A 21,529-nucleotide genomic window follows, 5' to 3' on the forward strand; every position below is an offset into this window, starting at 1 on the left:
CACCTTCCACAACTAGATTGAAGGGCAATGATTTGGAGCTAATGGGCCCTGGAGAAACACACTGTCCCCCAATATTCCCCAATAAAATTCCCCCCCCCCAAAAAGTATAGTTACAAACTAACTGCTATAATATTACATATGCAAAGTTAACAAGCCTCAGTTACAGTGCATAATTTTCACACATATCTCGGTTTTTAGATTTTTCCTACCAGCCTTATTTTTCTCCCTATACTTGAATGTTTCTCCTTTCTGTCCTAAAATACTGTTTTCCACACCCACTTATCTCTCATTTGTGATAATTTTAGAAAATTTAATTTATACATAATTGTAGCAAGGGCAAAGAAAAAGAAGCATCCTTTACTTGAGATTTTAAATATTTCCATTACTTCTACACTTACTGCATTTCTACACTTGTTATTGGCATACTGTCAGGTCTAAAGAATGTATTAGAAAACAAAGTATCTGAACCATGTGTGTTTAGTTTCAGGAAAAATAAAAAACTTTCTCTGAGTTACTTTAATGACATGCTTTGAGGATTTATTGAAAGAGAATGTAGAATGCTCATTTAAAAAATTATTTTTCTTTTCTACAATTTTACAGCTGAAGACATTTTTCCTGTTATTTATTATGGCTTAAATAAGGATCCTCACAATGCCACCTAAATTTCACATGGAGGGTGGGTAGCAGGAGACCAGAACTCAAAGGAGTGTTAGGAGCTGCTTAGAAATACAAATTCTTGGACCCACTCCAGACCTAAGGAATCAGAAACTCTGGATGGCGCTTGGCAACCTGTGTTTTCAACAAGTCCTCCAGGTGATTCTTACCTTCACGGCTACAACCTAATACTAGTTTTAAGGTTTCTATGGGAATACTTAAAGAAAACATTTACATTTTCATTGCTTTTGTTGGTGAAATTCTCGTAGAATCTAAGTCTCTATCTACATACAGAGTGAAATAAAAAAAAATGTAGGGAATGTAAAATAAATTAGATAATCATTAATAACCTGAATTCTATCATCTAAAGTAGACCCTGGGAACTAACTTACAGAAGTATAGCTGTTCATTAGTATACTTCCTAAAAGAGACAGTATCACACTAGCCTTGAGGAATGCCATTATTCACCCAATTTACTGCTCAGTTCTAGTTTTGCTAGAAATCTAGCACAGAATTTCTCCTGCCACCCAGTTTCCTTGGTAGTAGTCTTACGTGAGATTTTTTTTGAAAGCCCATGCTAATCTCTGCAACGTGTTGGTTGTTTTTCTGAAACAGTCTCCACAACTTTATAGATAACCCAACATAAGCTCAAGTTGTTGCCTCAAGAACATTATTGTGTGTGTGGGGAGGGGGAGGAGAGGATGGGTGTGGGGTGGGAAACATCCTGGATAATTTTCCTATTATATTTCCCTTAACTTCATGAGAGACTAACATGGCAAAGAATTTATAAAAAATAGTAACACAAATAAATGATTGAAAAAAGGGTGTTACGTTATTTCTAATTTACTTTTTCAGCTTTATTGAGGTATAATTGACATAATATTGCAAGATGTTTAAAGTGTACAATGTGATGATTTTATACACATAGACACTGTGAAAGAATTCCCCCAATCTGGTCAATTGACTCATCCATCACCCCACATATTTACCTTTTTTGTGTGCGAGAACATTTCAGTTCTACTTTCTTAGCAAATTTTAATTATACAAAACAGTGTTATCAACTATAGTCACCATATTATAGATTAGGTTCTCAGGCATTATTCGTCTTGTATTTGAAAATTTATAACTTTTTTACCAATCTTTCCCTATTTCCCCCACCTCCCACCCCCTGGCAATTACTTTTCTACTCTCTGTTTCTATGAGTTCAACTTTTTTACTTTTTAGATTCCACATATAAGGGGTACTATGTAGTATTTCTTTCTGTCTGGCTGATTTCATTTAGCTCAATGCCCTCAACGTTCATCCATGTTGTCGCACATCACAGGACTTCTTTTTTTAAGGCTGAATAATATTCTATTGTATGGATGGATGCTTAGGTTATTTTCATACCTTGCCCACCATGAATAATGCTGCTATGAGTGTGGGAGTGTAGATATCTCTTTGAGATAATAGTTTAGTTTCTTTCAATATATACCCAGAAGTGGGATTTCTGGATCATATAGTGTTACAATTTTTAAGTTCCTGGGGAACCTGCATTCTGTTTTCAATAGTGCCTACACTAGTGTATATTCTCACCCACAGTATACAGGGTTCCCTTTTCTCCACATCTTCACCAGCATTTGTTATTTCTTGTATTTTTGATAACAGCCATTCTAAAAGGTGTGAGGTGATATCTCATTGTAGTTTTGATTTGCATTTCCTGATGATTACTGATGTTGAGAACCTTTTCATGTAGCAGTTACCAATTGTATGTTTTCATTGGAAAAAATGTGTATTTAGGTTCTTTGCCTATTTTTCAATTGGATTATTTGCTTTCTGCTATTGAGCTGTATGAGTTCCCTGTATATTTTGTATATTAACTCCTTATTGGATCTGTGGTTTGAAAATATTTTCTCCCATTCCATAGGTTGGTTGTCTTTTTAATTTTGTTGATGGTTTCCTTTCCTGAGCATAAAATTTTTAGTTTGTAATGGTCCCACTTGCTTATTTTTTGCTTTTGTTGCCTTTGCTTTTTGTGTCAAATCTTAAAAAAACCATTGCACAACCCTCCTCCCCCTGTCAAGGAGCTTACCCCCTATGTTTTCTTCTAGGAATTTTATGGTTCCTAATCTTATATTCAAGTCTTTAATTCATTTGAGAAGATTTTTATTTTGGTATATAATATGGGTCCAGTTTCACTCTTTTGCACATGGCTGTCCAATTTTCCCAACACCATTTATGGAGGACATTATCCATCCCCTATTGTATACTTTTGGCTCCTTTGTAAAAAATTAATTGATCACATATGCATAGATTTATTTCTGGGCTTTCTATTCTGTTAATCTATGTGCCTGTTTTTTATGCCAATGCCATACTGTTTTGATTACTACAGTTTTATAATGTAGTTTGAAATCAAGATGTATGATGCTTCTAGCTTTGTTCATCTTTTTCAAGATTGCTTTTGGTATTTATGATCTTTTGTGGTTCTATATAAATTTTAGAATTATTTCCTAATTTCTGTGAAAAATGCCATTAGAATTTTGGTAGAACTGCTTTGAATCTGTAGATCATTTTAGGTAGTATGGAATTTTTAACAATACTAATTCTTCCAATCCATGAACATGGAATATCTTTTTTTTTTTGTCTTCAATTTCTTGCATCACTGTCTTACAGTTTTCAGTGTATAGTTTCTCACCTCTTTAAATTTATTCCTAAGTATTTTATTCTTTTTGATGATATAGTAAATGAGATTGTTTTCTTAATTTCTCTGATAGTTTGTTATTAGTTTATAGAAAAGCAACAGTAACTTTGTGCGTGGATTTTGTATCTAGCAACACTATTGAATTCATTTATTACTTTTAACAGGCTTTTATTTTTATTTTGTGTGTGGAATCTTTATAGTTTCCCATACACAAGATCATACCATCTGCAAACAGATGGTTTTACTTCTTCCCAATTTGGATGCCCTTTCTTTTTTCTCTCGTCTTTCTTTTCCTAATTATTTTGACTGGAACTTCCAGTGCTATGTTTAATAAAAGTGGAGAGCATAGGCATCCTTGTCTTGTTCCTGATCTTAGAGGAAAAGCTTCCAGCTTTTTCACCAATGAGTATGATGTTAGCTGTGAGCTTGTCACATATGGCCTTTGTTATGTTGGTATGCTCCCTTTATACCATTGTTAAGAGTTTTTATCATAAATGGATGTTGAATTTTGTCAAATGCTTTTTCTACATCTATGGAGTTGATCACATGATTTTTATCTTTCATTTTGTTAATGTGGTATATCATATTGATTGATTTGTGGATACTGAACCATCTTTGCATCCCTGGAATACATCTCACTTGATCCTGCTGTATGAGCCTCTTAATGTGCTGTTGAGTTCAGTTTGCTAATATTTTGTTGAAGACTTTTACATTTACATATCAGGAAAATTGACCTGTAATTTTCTTGTGGTGTCCTTGTCTGGCTTTGGTTATCAGGGTAATACTGCCTTGTAAAATGAGTGTTCCGGCCTCTTCTATTTTTTGGAAGAGTCTGAGAAGGATTGGTATTAATTCTTCTTTAAATACTTGGTTGAATTTACCCATAAAGCCACCTCGTCCTATATCATTTACCTTTGAAATACTTCAGTCTAATATGACATGCATTTGGATACTCACCTTGGGGTATCCAAATACCCCACCTTGGGGGCCATTGGTTAATATCTGAAGTACACCAATAGAGACTACACAGCCTAGGGATATTTAACTAGCATTTCACATACTCTAATGGAAGCTCACAGTGCAAAGTCAACTACCTGAGCTCTTAGCTAACTTCTCTCATCAACATAAATGGTTGGTTAGTTAGCATCATCGATATTAGATATGATTTTTTTCACTGATAAAATAAGCAGTGTTCAAGATATCTGAGGAAAATAAAAATATTGTATCTCCACTACTGTATGAACAAAATGGGAAATTTAGATATTGAGGTACCCCCGTAGTTATACCTTTGGGTATTTAGACTTTGGATTTTGATCAGTCCTATGGTAGATAGCGTATGGAAAGACAGTCTTTTTATGTGATTCCAATAAGATCAGCTGAATCCTACCATGAGAATATTGCCATCTGCCCCAAAGGACCCTTCTAATAAGGGTAAGTCAGGTTCCTCAAAGGACAAAGCTAGGATTGCAACAAACTTACAGAGCAGGTTTTAAGATTTTAAGACTTATTTTAAGTTATGTGCTACACATAAACTTTATGTGTAGCAGAATTCAGTCGGAGACTCTTTCTTTGAGTTGGGAGTTTTGGGGAGAAAAGCTCCCCCCCGCCACCCGAACAGATGTCATCTACCTCTAAGTACTGAAGGTCACTGAAATATACCCCCCGCCGTATAGTTCCTGACAATTGCAAATGACCAAATTGGCTTAATTTAGTTCCCAGCAGTGGATTGGAAAGAAAAGTCGGCTAAGAAAATATGGTTAAAAATGTCTCAGACAGCTGTGCTCTTTTCTAAAAGTAAATTTTCACAAATAAAAAGCCAACCCTGAAATCACCATCTATGTATTTCCTACAGCTCTAACATTTGGATGTCAGGAACTTGCTTTTGGAATCCATACCATAGAATTTTCTATTCCTTTCTCCCCCCTACACAGGTGTTATGACTCATTTGCAATAACCCACTTTTCATTGTGCCTTGTAGTACATTTCAATTTCTTTTAGATAAGATCCCATCATAAGTACATATTTATTTGTATATCACTAACAGAACTCAGTCCATTTCCTCTCGTAATGGAAATTTGAATTGCTACTGTCATTCTGTATTTTTTTCCACTTGATATAGTTTATTCTCAGATAGAAGTAATCCTCCCACATATTTACTTCAGAATCTTCTATCCACAACTTGTGCTTGCATTTATCCTCAAAAGTCTCAGTACTTTTCAAGAATGATAAGATCTGAATTTTACTTAGAGAATCCTCATAGGAATGGAGGTTTAACATAGAAAATATTCCCCGATTATCATCTTTATATCTTCCTGCGTCTTCCTGCCATCTAATAGCCTTTTAATTTCAATTATTTTTATGAGATCCAACAGCATCTTCAACATATACATATTCAATACATTTTCATATTTTCTTTTTCAGTAACACGCAATGCAATTTTCCCCATGCACTTTTACTTATAAATACTGGCCAGTACAAATTTTTTTCAAGAGGTAGTATTGTACATTGGGGAGTTTTAGTTCTTTTCCAAAACAAACAAACAAACAACCCCAAAATAAAACAAAACAAAAGAAAAATCTCTTCCATTCATAAAGAAATTGTATGTGGAATCCCAGTAGATAGCAAAGAACAAATCTATACCTGAGGGGTAAAGTTATATCCCTCACTCTACAGACCCAGAGTATATTCCTATATATTTCAGGAGTATATTCATTCCCTCCCCTCAGCTGCCGTGCTCATCTGCAGAGCCTGCTCTGCCCACACACTACTTTCCAGGCCAGACTGCAGCCCCATAACCTCAAGTAAAAGTATTTCTGGTTTTTCGTTTGTGTTTTGTTTTAAAACGGAAAATCAGATGCCTGATTATCTACTGAATAAGACACTATGTGGCAACTCTATACACCTGTGCAGTTGCAACAACAAGCCCCAAACTGGGTTGGTAAGCTCCATATCCAAATGTAAGCAAAATGTGAAGAATACGAACATGCTTTTCAAAATGGCAAATTTTATTCAATTTAAAGGGATGCTGTGGGGAGCCATAATTTCCTGTTATTCTGAAGCCTTGCAAACTGGCTCAGTTGTTATCTTTGCCTGCAACTGGTGGATGTTTACAAGTTGCTGAGGAAGGTGGTGAGAATGGCCAGTTTCTCGGAAACAGATCACTGATGGCTATCAGGATAATTGATAGGCTCTGTTATGGGATAATTGGTTTGGGGAGTTTTTAGTGATTTGTAGTGTCAATGTTAAAGTTAAAAATTTACGTTCAATGATGTAATGCATTCCACTGTTTGCTGACTAGTAGTTGTGCACGTACTCTTAGGGTATATAAGTAGTGAAGGTGAATAAAGCCGGTGCTTCAGCATCACTGGAGACCGATCGATCGCATCATCAACATTTGTGTAAGTGTCTTTGTTCATTCCCACTCCCCCTTTCGGGCCTTTCGTTGATTTGTGGCTGCTGGTCAGCCTCATTTGGCGCCCAACGTGGGGCTCGAAAACGGGGGATTCAGTGAGGAACACCGTACAGCTTGGGCCCAGCTCGGTTAAAGAGCGCTGATGGTACGGTGAGTAGGGCACTATCCCCTCGGTCGAATGAGTGTGTGAGTGAGTGATAGCTCCACGACCTCGTGTTACGGAGCTTGTTTGGGCCCTAATCTGAGGTTCCGGTTCTGTCATATGGCATAACGGCGATCAGAACTTCGGTTCTGCCTGGTCGGGGAATTATACCGTCACGCCTTAGCCACAACAGATTTGGTCCCATAAGGGGCACGGCCAGACGGGCATCTGATTGAATTATTTGTGTGAAAGAAGGGCCGAGTCAGGGAAAAGAGAAATAGGTCACGCTATCAGCAAGGACCGTTTGAAAAGAAGTAGGTCACGCTATCAGCAAGGACCGTTTGGAAAGAAGTAGGTCTCGCTATCAGCTAGGACCGTTAGAGAAAATGGGTCTTGCCAGCAGCAAGGACCTGTATGTTAGAGGCCTCAAAAAAGTTCTTGCCGCCCGTGGCAGCAGGGTGAGCAAAGAGCAATTAGATAAATTTTTAGAATTTGTAAAGAAAGTTTGCCCGTGGTTTCCAGATGAAGGTACCGTCAGCCTGGAAACCTGGGAAAAGGTTGGGGAAAGACTACAAGATTGTTACACTGTCCACAGACCTCAACGGGTCCCGGTAGAGACTTTTGGATTGTGGACTCTAATCAGAGATTGCTTAGATCTTAAAAGGGAAGGCTGTAAGTTAGAAAGAGTAAAACAGGCAGGGAATGAAGAAACCCTTCCGTTTGCCGCTTTACTGGAAGAGCTGGGAGAAAGGGAGGAGGCTGATTATGCTGAGAAAACTTTTCCATCTGCCGCCTCTCCGGAGGAGAAAGAGGAGGGGAAAGGAGTCAGATATGCAGAGGGACTTGCTAAACATAATAAAGAGCCTGTTAGCCAAAAACCTCCAGATAAACACTGGGAAGATTTAGACCCTCAAGATCAGAAAGATTTAGTGGTGGCTGCAGCTCATAAAAGCAGGCGGTTTGCAAATCCTATAGTTTACACTTACAGAACAGATAAAGATGATTCAGAGACAATTAGTAGAGCTTAAAGTTGCTGTGAGTAAAGAAAATTGTCCTCTGGGTCCCCAGATTTCTTTAAGAAATCAGTGGGATCCTCGGGGTAAAGACCCCCCCGCCAAGTTATGTTAAGCCAGGATCAGATTCTGTTGTACGCTCCCCTCTTCAATTGGCTTGCAAAGAGACTCATAAGCAGACAGAGTCTTTAAAACAATTTAGAGTATATCCTGTCTTTAACAGGCTTGACCAGACAAAAAATGTGTTTAGAGAAAGGAGACCTTTTCAATAAAAACAAATAAAAAAATCAAAAAAGCTTGCGCACAGTACGGTCCCATTGCCTCTTTTTCAATGGCAATTTTAGATGTTTTGTCTAGTAAAGCATTGGTTGCTCAGTGATAAAATTCTCACCTGCCATGCAGGAGGCCTGGGTTTGATTCCCGGCCTCCCTGTTAATCTTATAGTACAGAAACAGTTTGATAAAGGCCATATAATTAAATCTACTTCACCTTAAAATTCGCCCATTTTTGTAATTAAGAAAAAACGGAGAAATAGAGATTGTTACAAGATTTTAAAAAAGTAAATAAAACTAGCCTATAAAAAGATATCAGTGGCGAGTCTTTCCCCAAGACATGACAAATAGCCCCAACTTGTGTCAGAAGTTTGTTAGTAAAGCAATTGATAACACCAGAAAACAGTTTCCTTCTGTTTACATCATTCATTATATGGATGACATTTTGTTGGCCTGTAAGAAGGAAGGGGTGTTGTTAGCTTGCTTTGTGAATATGAAAGAGAACCTTCTGGCCTCAGGTCTTATTATTGCACCCGAAAAAGTACAGAGAAGTGAGCCTTATTCTTACTTGGGATTTCAGTTGTTTGCTCAGTATTTCACTCCACAAAAAATAGAGCTTAGAAAAGATCATCTTAAATCTCTTAATGATTTTCAAAAGTTGTTGGGAGATATTAATTGGCTGCGCCCTTCTTTGGGATTAACTACTGGAGATCTTAAACCACTGTTTGAAATTTTAAAAGGAGATTCTGATCCGACCTCCCCCAGGTCTCTTACTGAGCCTGCACGAAAGGCTCTCTCTAAGGTTGAGAAAGCCATTCAGCAAAAAATTCTCTTTATTTTGCCAGCAATTCTCTATCAATCATGTTACTGGCATTCCTTACAATCCCCAGGGACAAGGGATTGTTGAACGCACTCATGACACATTAAAAGTCAATTTACAAAAAATAAAAAAGGGGGAGTTATATCCCCTGACGCCCCATAATTACCTGTCTCATTCTCTCTTTATTCAAAATTTTTTGACCTTGGATGCCCATGGTAAGAGTGCTGCAGAGCGCTTTTGGCATCCTTCTACTGCCACTCAGGCTTTGGTCAAATGGAAAGACCCACTTACGGGCTCTTGGCAAGGCCCAGATCCAGTCCTCATATGGGGCCGAGGGCATGTTTGTGTTTTTCCACAGGATGCAGACGGCCCTCGGTGGCTGCCAGAACGATTGGTGCGACATGTGGACCCTCTACCTGCTGATGACATTGATGACCCTCAACAATGCAAAAGAAGACCAGACGTATTGGGCCTATGTACCTGATCCACCAATCCTCCACCCTGCTGTATGGGATGGTCCTGAGATTCCAGTTTATGTCAATGATACTCACGCCCTAGGATTGCCTTCTGATGGACACATAAAACAACATTTGGAAAGTTTTGTAAATCAGGCACTCCCTGCAGTCAGGTGACTGATTTACAAGACGGGACTAGAGACTGGTCTAAAAAATCTGTTAATGTATCTGCTTGTGTTCCTTCCCCATATACACTTTTGACTGAAAATATTAATGTACACTTTGTAGAAAATCAATTTAATGCTTCCTGTAATAATTGTTCTTTAACAAATTGTATTTCTTGGGTGCCGTTAGGAACTAATGTTATGATACTTAAACAACCATCTTTTGTTATGCTTCCTGTTAATATCTCTGGACCTTGGTATACTAAAAGAAATTTGGCATGATGCTAATGTGTCTTTAGATATGTTTCAGCTTCATGAGAAAATTCAAAATATGAGAGAAGCTGAACCCTTGAAATTTGATGCAGCCCAGGCTGCTTCTGAGTTTATTGATGCTCTTAGAAATGCTATGCCATCTATGCCTCATATTACCCATTCTGTTGTGATTTTTCTTATATTGGGCATCTGTGTCTGTTTGGTTCTGTGCCTACTCCCCATCCTCATTAAATGTTTCATCAGCAGGATGTTAGACTTGCGAGCTGACATCCATCAGCTTGAGCTTAAGACAAGGCCTTAAGTCTCTCTCTCCCCCTTGTATATATTGGGACGGGTTAGCCAATGACGGGTAAATCCTGGGAGGTCCTTCAACACCTAAGACAGGGCTTGTATTAAAAAATACAAGTTCCAAAGACGGGTTAATTGATGAGACGGTCCCGGGGTGCCTAAGACAGGCACCGTCACCTTATATCTCCTGTAATATGGATTTTGCTTCAATAAAATAAAAAAGGGGGAGATGTGGGGAGCCATAATTTCCTGTTATTCTGAAGCCTTGCAAACTGGCTCAGTTGTTATCTTTGCCTGCAACTGGTGGATGTTTACAAGTTGCTGAGGAAGGTGGTGAGAATGGCCAGTTTCTCGGAAACAGATCACTGATGGCTATCAGGATAATTGATAGGCTCTGTTATGGGATAATTGGTTTGGGGAGTTTTTAGTGATTTGTAGTGTCAATGTTAAAGTTAAAAATTTACGTTCAATGATGTAATGCATTCCACTGTTTGCTGACTAGTAGTTGTGCACGTACTCTTAGGGTATATAAGTAGTGAAGGTGAATAAAGCCGGTGCTTCAGCATCACTGGAGACCGATCGATCGCATCATCAACATTTGTGTAAGTGTCTTTGTTCATTCCCACTCCCCCTTTCGGGCCTTTCGTTGATTTGTGGCTGCTGGTCAGCCTCAGGATGCCCTTTCTTCTGGGATTAAACCCTTTAGCACTGGTGTTAAAATTTTTCTTGTATAATGTAAAATAAGAGAGATGACTTCTACTCACTCTTAGAGACACTTCCGAATCATTGTTCCTTCAGTGTAACTATTACTGCCCCGTCTTCTGTTATCTTACATACCCCTTATGTAATGTGCTTAATTGTAGTTTCATACTTATTTGTGTAATGTTGGGGTTGATGCTTGCCTTCCCAACGACGAGGTGAGCTCTGGGTGGGCAGGTGCCAGCTGTTACTCACTATCATACTCCCAGGCCCCAGCACATCACAGGCACTCACTATATATTTGCTGAATGTTGAGTGGATGAATGAATGAGCAAACTGATGGGCAACTTAAAAAAATTCTTCCGGGCAAAATAAAATATTGATATCGGCATCCTAAATTTTTTGAGGTTTTGCTGTTTTATGAAATTTCAAAGACAGAATGCAAGGTTGCACCTTTCATCTCTCTCTGAAGTTCTTTTCATTATGCTTCTGTTAAATGACATCAGGAAAACGCAAGGCAGGAGCTAGGGCACTGTATCAGAGAGCTGTGGTCCTGACAAGCAAGACATTGTTGGCAGGGCAGAGAGACTGACAGAGCCCGGAACAGGCACTGGACAACCGAGCCTTTAGAGTGTTTCTTGTTCTCCATCAATGCAAGTGTCAGAATGAGGGACAGTAAGGATAGTAGATGACACCTCACAATGATGAAGCCATCCTAGATGGCCATCCACATAAGGGAAGCGAAACTGGGTGCTCTGCTCCTCAGTCAGATATAGATATGAACAGACTTGACTTTACAATCATGCAAGGGTAAGGTTTCGTGACATCTGACTTTCTACTGGGTAGGTGAGTATTTGAGCCTTTTATATAAGAACAAAGGTATATCATGGAAATTACTTGTGTGAGTATTAAGTCTTTTGGCTTATGCTGTGTGCTACTGTTAATCTGACACTTAGATATAAGTATTGCTCAGCATCTCTGTTGAGACTGTCATGGTCCCTAAACATGTCACAGTATGAGCCAAGAGCAAATTACCCACACTGTCTGTTGTTAAACCCCAGATATGAATAATAATAATAATAATAATAAGAAGAAGAAGAAGAAGAAGAAGAAGAAGAAGAAGAAAGAAGAAAGAAGAAGAAGAAGAAGAAGAAGAAGAAGAAGAAGAAGAAGAGAGAAGAGAGAAGAAGAAAGAAAGAAAGAAGAAGGAGTAGAAGAAAGAATAAGAAAGGAGGAAGGAGGAAGGAGGAGGAGGAGGAAGAGAAGGAAGAGGAAGAGGAGGAGGAGGAGGAGGAGGAGGAGGAGGAGGAAGAAGAAGAAGAAGAAGAAGAAGAAGAAGAAGAAGAAGAAGAAGAAGAAGAAGAAGAAGAAGAAGAAAGAAGGAAAAGAAGGAAAAGAAGAAGGAGTAGAAGAAAGGAGGAAGGAGGAAGGAAAAAGGAGGGAGGAGGAGGAAGAAGAAGAGGAAGAAGAAGAAGAAGAAGAAGAAGAAGAAGAAGAAGAAGAAGAAGAAGAAGAAGAAAAGCCTAACGAGGCCTGAGGAAGAAAATATTATAAAACCAAAAAAATAAAAAATAAAAAAGCATCCAGCAGATTGAAAGGAAGATAATTCCACTGAAGTTAATCTAATGTAAGAAACTGAAGAAAAGGATAAAATTTGCTTCACACTCTCAAAAGATTAAGAAGAGTATAGAAACCCATGATAAGAGAATAGGCCAAGATGAAGGAAGAAGATAAAATAAAGGGATTCATATAAGAACATATATGATAAAACATAACACCTACCCCTAAAGATATTAAAAATACCTTAAGCCAACATTTCATCCAATGCTTAATGATGGAAAGCTAAAGGAATTTCCATTAAAATAAACAATAAGATAAAGATGCCATGATTATTGCTTAAAAATTTTAAATGGTGTTCAGAAAGTTATGGCTATTGTAAGACACAGAAAAGAGGTAATTATTAGAAAGAAAAAGTAAAAATTCAAAAACAATGTAACTGTCTACTCAGCAAATCCTAAAGACAAAAATGCAAAACCGATTGGAATTAACGAGCATTCAATGAACTGGCTGTAAAATAAACAAGTAAACATCTATCCATCCATCCCTCCTTCTGTCTAATGACTTTCTTATATATCCACCATGATCAGTTAGAAAATTTGGCAGGAGCAAAAAATATAAAATATCAAGAAAAGAAATTGATAAGAACTGTGTAAAACATATATGAAGACAGCTAGCTGCTTTATTGAAGGTCAATAGAGACATTTTGTCTAAATGAAGAAGTCTGCCACATTCCTGGAGGAAATCAATTATTATAAAGATGTTAATGCTTCCCACGTTCATTAAGAAATTTGGGGCAATTCTAATAATTCCCAACGGGATTAGTGGAGCTTAGCAAAACATTTCTAAATTTCATGTGGAATAAAAAAAAGGTAAGAACATCAAAAAACATTTGGAAAACGAGAACACTGAGAAAAAAACTTACCTTATCAGGGAATAAAACTTAAATAAATAAATAAATAAATAAATAAATAAATAAATAAATAACAGTGTAAGTGAATGAATGGAAACATTCAATATTGAAAATGGATCCATCATCCCCAAAATAGGCTACACATTCTTATTGGATTTTTAAAAAATGTTAAGCTGATTTCATAGTTCATCTGTGAAAGTAAAGGTACAAATAGCTAAGTAAATGTCGAAAAGGAATACTACAAGTCTATAGTAATCAAAACAGCATGATACTGGCATAAAAACAGACACACAGATCAATGGGACAGAATAGAGAGCCCAGGAATAAACCCATGCCTATATGGTCAATTAATCTTTGACAAAGGAGGCAAGAATACACAGTGGGGTAAAGAGAGTCTCTTCAATAAATGGTGTTGGGAAAACTGGACAGATACATGCAAAAAAATGAAACTGGACCACTTCCTTACACTATATACAAGAATAAACTCAAATGGATTAAAGACTTAACACCTGAAACCATGAAACTCCTAGAAGAAAACATAGGCAGTAAACTCTTTGACATCACTCTTGTAATACATTATTTGGATATGTCTCTTATGGCAAGAGAAATGAAAGAAAAAATAAACAAATGGGACTACATTAAACTAAAAAGTTTTTGCACAACAGAGGAAACCATCAATAAAACAAAAAGACAACCTACTGAATGGGAGACGATATTCGCCAGTGATACATCCGATAAGGGGCTAATCCAAAATTTATAAAGAGCTCATACAACTCAACATCAAAAAACAAAAAAAAATCCAATTAAAAAATGGGCAAAGGGCCTGAATAGACATTTCTACAAAGAGGACGTACAGATGGCCAATAGACATATAAAAAGATGTTCAACATCACTAATCATTAGAGAAATGCAAATTAAAAGTGCAATGAGATATCTCCTCATACCTGTCAGAATAGCTATCATCAATAAAACAAAAAACAAGTGTTGGCAAGGATGTGAAGAAAAGGGAACCCTCGTGCACTGGTTGTGGGATTGTAATTTGGTGCAGCCACTACGGAAAACAGTATGGAGGTTCCTCAAAAAATTAAAAATACAATGACCATATGAGGTATCAATTCCATGTCTGGGTATTTATCCAAAGAAATCCAAAATACTAATTTCAAAGATATATGCATCTCTATGTTCACTGCAGAATCATTTACAATAACCATGATATGGAAGCAACCTAAGTGCCCATCAGTAGAGGAATAAAAAAGATGTGGTACATATATACAATGGAATATTACTCAGCCATAAAAAGAATGAAATCTTGCTATTTGTGACAATATGGATGGACCTAGGGGTCCATCCATATGCTAAGCAAAATAAGTCAGAGAAAGATAAATGCCTTATGATTTCACTTATATGTGGAATCTGAAAAACAAAATCAATGAACAAACAAAACAGAAACAAACTCATAACTACAGAGAACATTTTGATGGTTGCCAGATGGGAGGTGGGTTGGAGAGATGGGTGAAAAATATGAAGGGATTAAGAGGTACAAATCACCAGTTATGAAAACCATAACAAGGATGTAAAGTACAGCATAGAGAACATAGTTAACAATATTGTAATAACTATGCGTGGTGTCAGATGGTACTATGCTTATCGGGTGATCACTTTGTAAGGTAGTTAAATGTCTAATCACTATGCCGTATACTTGAAATTAATATAATATTGTATGTCAACTGCAATTGAAAAATAAATTTAAAAAAATGTAGAAAAGGAAGAGAATATTGCTTTATTAGATTCCAGAATATACCATAATGCTACAATAAACAAAGCAGTCTGGTGTTTAAGCAAACCGAGATAGACAAATTTATGGAACATAATAGAGAATCCAGAAATATATTCTCACATATTAAACCATTTAATATATGAGACAGGTAGTATTTCAAATCAGTGGTGAATAATTATATAATAAATGATGTTGAAACAATTTTTGGGAAAGAAGTAAAAATGCTATATTGTACTGTACACAACAAACCAGGGCTAAATATTACAAACATTATAAAGTAATTGAATGAAAATTCAAGATAATATCATCCTAACCATGAAGTATGAAAATGCCTCCTAAAAAAGTCTTAACACACAAAAGCCGCAGAGGAAAAATCAGACATATTTTAATACATATAAATGTAAAACAGAGTTCATTTAAAGCAAAATTAACAGAATTATGGTGAACTTTGAAAAAACCCTGGAAATATGTAAAATAGGCAAGAACATTATGGACATATGAATCTTATTTAGATATATAAAGAACTACTATAAATCAATAAAAATTATAACAAACTAATAGGAAATTTGGCAGAGGGTAGAAATGGATAAAGGTTTTATACCAATAGTTATTTGGAAAAAGTACATTTCAGTTAAATAGATCACTCCATACCTAAATTCTTGGAATCATTGGATACTCTTTTCCATGGGAGCCTTCTAATCAAAAAGGCAAAGAGAGGTGGTAAAGAAAACCGTGAAAGATGTGAAAAAAATTTAGTTCTCAATATGTACTTTGTATGCCATACTCGTATACACATAGAAAACTGGAAGGAAATACACCACCATGTTTCAGTAGTTATCTCTAGGTAATATTACTAAGTGTAGTGTTTATTTTTTCACATGGTTCTGTATTTTTAAATTCTCTACTATAAAAAAAAATACATATATATATTTTTTTAATTTTTCAATTATAGTTGACATCTGAATATATATTTCTTACATTATCAGAAATGGCTGTCATAGATGACTGACAGATAGATAGATAGATGATAGATAGACACAGATAGATAGATATAGACAGACAGACACACACACACCAAAATAGATACATAGATATAGAACAAGACAGGTATCTAAAATCTTGGGAAAGACTCAGGGGCTGCTACATACAACAAGCGTTCTATTCCCTATGGCATCAGATGGCCAGGAAGGCAGGCAAGAAAGAAAAGTTTGGGGGTCAAGTAAAGTCCGCAGGAGAGAAGATGAAAGTGCTACCTGCAAGATGACAATTACGTAGGGGAAGATGCACACATACAAATGTGAAGGAGAGAAGGCATTTGGTATTTAGTCATTGGTTTATTCCAGGCAATCCAAGGACACATCTGATCGTCATTAATAGGAATTACCCTGCGGGATTCACAGGTCACAGTTTGCATGCCAACAGGTTCTCACTGCCCCTGCACTCCAAATGGTAGCTGGCTTTGGGTGGTGAGCATGGGTAATGGGGTGGCAACTTCACATCATTTAGCCTGACCCGCCAGGTGTGCTCACCAACCCTTGTAACACATTGAGCTTCCCATGTTGCCCAGCGAGGAACTCACGCAAAGGAAATACCGGCTCATCAGAAATTCTGAGTCTTTAGTACATGCTGGTGAATATCAAGATATGTAAAATTAACGTAGAGCAATCCAGAATTCTTTTTAAAAATTCCAAGGATTTTAGAGTAATCTGTATAGATTGAAGAGAGAGAGGCTACCATTTTCTAGCTACAAGACAACCCATTTTTATGCAGTATTATTTTTCCCTCAGGGTAAGATGCAAACCACTAACCTTTCTCATGAAGCAGCAAACTAAGTGACCAGGCCAAAAAAGATCAGGAGTATTTGAGGGAGATATCCTATTCTTCCTTAATATAAAGAAGCAAAACAAAATAAAACAAAACAAACAAACAAAAGCCCTCCTCCTCATTTTAGTAGGGAAGATATAGATTATTTATTTAATAATCCTTTGACAATGGGGGAAAAATGACCCATATCTAACTCCAAAATAAATTCTAGCTTGTACCTACGTCAATACTAAAAAATGATAATATGAAGAGGAGTAGAAAACAATAGAGATAAATAGAAACTGACCTCAGTTTCGATAAGCTGGCCTAAGCATAGATCAAAGGAAACGCATGCAGGAAATGACTGATGGATTTAACAATATAAAAATGTAAACCTTCTGTACATCAGTCTGTACTGTATGACTATTAGGAAAATCAAGGAGAAAAACCATATAATTATCTCAGTAGATACTGAAAGGAATTTAATAAGAGAGTTTTTTGAGAAGATATACATCCTGAATGAAAAGCCAATGTAAGATACAACAGTGAAACATTAGAAACATCTTCATTAATGTACAAATCAAAATTCCCAGTAATGCCATTTAACATTTAACATTCTTCTGCAGATTTACCAATGCAATGAGGGAGTACAGGTAGATGGAATATTAGGAAAGATAAAATATTACCTGCAGGTTATATGATATCAAGCAACTAATAGAAACTATCATACAGGCAGTAAGGTAACAGGTTATAAAATTAAAAATCAATAGCTCTCCTATAGAAACACAATATACCATTAGGAAATCTTATGAAAGAAATATTGCTTCTACAAAAGCAAGACAAGACATTATATCATAAAGATTAAATTCTCCCTAATATAAAATTAGCATTCAGCAGGATGGCAATGTGTTTATAGAACTTGACAAAGTGATTCTGATGTTTATTCAGATGTATAAACATGTGAGAACAACAAAGAAAAACTAGACAAGACAGAAAAATTAGATATTAGATATAAAAATGTATAAGAAAACTTTAATAATTTACATAGCACAAGGCTGGGATCAGTCTTAGAGAGATTTATCAAGAAAAGAGAAGAGAGGATCTAGAAATGGACCCAATCAATATGGTTACTTGGCCTATAATAAATAATAGTGGTACTTCAAATCAGTAAAGAAGCAATACATGATGTTGAGATAAAAGTACATCTTTTTGGAAAAAAATAACCTGAGACTTCTCAGCTCACTCTTTACCATATATAATAATAAATATATTCCAGATGTACTGAAGTTTTAAACATACAGTGTATAAGCACACAGGTACAGGAATGACTGATACTGCTGCTATTCCAAAATCCCCTTCCAACTTCTTCCAACTTTATTCATAAAGGCCATATGACAAAATCAAATACTCACTTCCCCACACTGCCTGGTAGGTAGAGATGGCATATGACACATTTGTGGCCATTAAGACATGAGTTTTGGGATTCGGGGGGAAGCTTTGGTTTCCTGATACAGAAAGCCCCAAGTCTTCTTCCTGCCTGGAATACAGACCCCAGTGCATTCACTCTGTGATGGTGAGGCAGGAGGCATCAGGATGTGTGCTGGCGGGAGAGCGGAAAGCATGAGTCTGTTAGGGTAGTACTGAGCTAGTCTGGACTCAGCGATGCGGGAGGCTTTACAGAACTGTTCTTAGCTATTCTCTTATTTATTGCCCAATTGAGTTCCTTCCGCTTCTAGTGAAGAGCTTTACAATCTTGGAGAGAAATACACTATCCTAAATTTACAAGAAACTCAAATCTATAAAGGACAATGCTGATTTTCTAGCATCAAACCTTTTTAAAACTTGAAAGTTATAAACAAATAAACAAACGTTTCCCATATATGCATGAAAAAGACAAATGATAGACGAGGAAACATGTATGAGACACATATATACGACTAATTGCTTAAGATCCTCATATACTTAGAATGCTTATAAATAAAACCATGTACAATTCAGTGGAAAAGTGGGCTATTTATGACTTAGCCTCAAAGTTAGTCAGCTTCAGTTTGTCCTATTAACTGAGGAGTCGTAAGCCCACCCAGATTCAAGGAAAGCAGACCTAAACCCCACCTGTGAGTAAGAAGAGCATCAAAAAATTTGTGGGCATATTTTAAAACCACTATAAGCTGTAACTATTGAACCTAGCAATTCTCCTCCAGGAATTTATTCTACAGAAGCAAGCAAAATTGTGCATAAAAAAGATAAATGTAAAGAATGCTCAGTTTAGCATTTAGCATTATTTTTAACAACAGTTCTCAAAATTTCAGTGTGTCTCAGAATCACCCAGAGACCCTGTTAGAACAGAGCTCGTTGGGTCCCACTCAGAGTTCCTGATTCAAGAGGTCTATAGTGTAACTGGAGAATTTTCATTTTTGTAAAGTTTCTAGGTGATGTTGATTCTGTTGCTCTGAGAAACTGAATTTGACAGCCAGTGATTTATAACATTACTATCTCGAATGTTATTATTGTACTTGTTTTTCCATTTCATAAAGAAAATTTGATCCGAATATATCACAGTGGAACAGGGAGAACTCCCTGGTCTTGTTACCACCTGGTAAACATATTCTTTGTCACATTTTTGATGGGGAGAAAACTCTTTGGGCAACTGAACTATAAATTCTCATCTTCTAACCTCAGCCCGGAAATGCTTACTAAGATTCAAGTGGAATTTGACATAGTCAGGTGGAGGAGAACCTTACAATTACTCTATACCTCTAAGCAGAGATTTATTCACGGCTAATGTCACTGTACCTTCCCTTTTCCTGTATACTCCAGGCTGGATCGCAGCCCCAGAGCCTGTTACTAATTTGACAGGTATGGAAATAATAGCAATAGCAAAGTAGTAACTTTTCTAGGCTACTAACCATTTTTATATAGGAAGCCTAACTTTTCCTTAAATTGGCATCCTGCCATGAGCTTGGAGGTGTTTCTTGTTTTGTTACAATACTTGGTCTTTACTGCTGCTGTTACTTGGTTGTATTACATTTTTATAAACTACGCTGACGCATAGAGTACTCTATGGGGGAGACCCTGGGGTTGAGCCTCAGGTTATCTGAGTAATATACCTAAAGTACTTGCCCCGAAGTGCTGACATAATTCCCTTCCTTGATTCAAACCTCTTCCACTGTTTGCTTAATGATTTACAACCCCTGATCTCATCCCAACTCACTTTCCCAGGCTGACCCACCTCGTTCTCCCAACAGGAATCCTATGTTCCAGCCATTTAGAGCTACCTTAGGTTTCTCCAAATAGGTGCTGTGCGGTCCACGCTTACTCTTATACAAATGCTATTTGCTCTCCCTGACAGTTCTTCCCCACCCCATCCCTTCCCGTGAATTCCAATCCACACTTGATACACGGCACCTCGCTTCCTCCAGGAGGGCCACTGCAGTTAGGAAGGGTGCAGTGCTCCTCTGTAATCCCATGGCACTGTTTACACTGATCCTGTGCTACAATTATTTGAGGGCTTTATGTCCTATGATAGTGTGAGCTCAAGATCAGAGACCAGACCCAGTGCAATCGAGTATCTGCTCAACACACGCTATGTAGGAGCTCAGCATCACGGGAAACTTCAGGCAGGGACACGCCAGACCTGGACATGCAGAAATGCAAATGTCCTTTCACAAGGAATGACTGGAAGTCTTTGCAAAATGAATGACAAATTCAAACTCAGGACGTGAATCCTGAAATAGAACCGTATCATAGTTCCAACAGCAGGTTTTAAATAATAGGCAAGTAGAGCGAGTGTTTCTTACTTTGAGCTGTAGTCGCACCCTGGCCAAAAAGAACTGCCAACAATTTTCTCTGGAGTCCACCATGCCCAGACCACGGACTTCATTACGAATTCCAGAAATTATCTTGTCTACATCTTCATCACTGAACAGATCCGGGATTTCTCCTGCTCCCAATGGAATGAGGAGAATTACTGCAAGACCTCACAATTTAAATTTTAGATACTTTTTAATGCTTGAAATGCTTTACCATACAAAGTCCAGCTTAAATATAAAGCAAGACTTTGAAATCAGAAATGCCGTTTTTCTTTGTTCGCATTGACAAGACACAAACACGCTGAGGACGAGCTATGATGAACACACCCACTAAACCTGTACACATAGAAATAACATTTACTTCATTAAAAGCCCCTCACCTCTGTAAGCAGACTGAGAAAAGCAATACACCTCAGTTAAGTTGGGTTTCTCCCCAAAGACTGCCCCAGCAAACATCTCAAAGACAAACTATCTCTCTTGAAAGTTCACTGAAACTACAGATAATTTGTCATCGGGGAAGATCTTTCAAGAACTGTGTCGGTTTAATCACCTGATGCCAGCAAGTCATTAATCAGCACGAGAAAGCTCTCATCTAGAACCTGGGCGTCTGTCAGCAGGAACACAGTGGGTATGTTCTTGGCTCCAGTTCTGACGTACAAATTGGCAAGACCTTCCTGTAAGGAAAGGAGGCCATCATTCATGTTTCGTTAAAATGCTGACGTGACGTTGGGTGCACGTGCTGGGAAGAATCGAGTAACTATAACACGAGAGCTGCACAGTGTACTCGCCGTCTGTTGA

The 21,529-nt window shown here is 37.3% G+C and overlaps 1 protein-coding gene across 3 annotated transcripts in view; it reads right to left on the minus strand.

The window, feature by feature from the left end:
• Positions 1-21,529, minus strand: part of DNAH11 (dynein axonemal heavy chain 11) — a 294,793-nt gene that overhangs the window by 117,799 nt on the left and 155,465 nt on the right. For all 3 annotated transcript variants that reach the window (XM_033088403.1, XM_033088404.1, XM_033088405.1), the window contains 2 exons: positions 21,282-21,405; positions 20,720-20,862 (listed from right to left, as the gene is read on the minus strand). In XM_033088403.1, coding sequence (XP_032944294.1) covers positions 20,720-20,862; positions 21,282-21,405 — 267 coding nt within the window. The remainder of the gene's footprint in view (positions 1-20,719; positions 20,863-21,281; positions 21,406-21,529) is intronic.

Source organism: Rhinolophus ferrumequinum, chromosome 20 (genome assembly GCF_004115265.2).
Source record: "Rhinolophus ferrumequinum isolate MPI-CBG mRhiFer1 chromosome 20, mRhiFer1_v1.p, whole genome shotgun sequence".
In the NCBI taxonomy this organism is placed as follows: Eukaryota; Metazoa; Chordata; class Mammalia; order Chiroptera; family Rhinolophidae; genus Rhinolophus; species Rhinolophus ferrumequinum.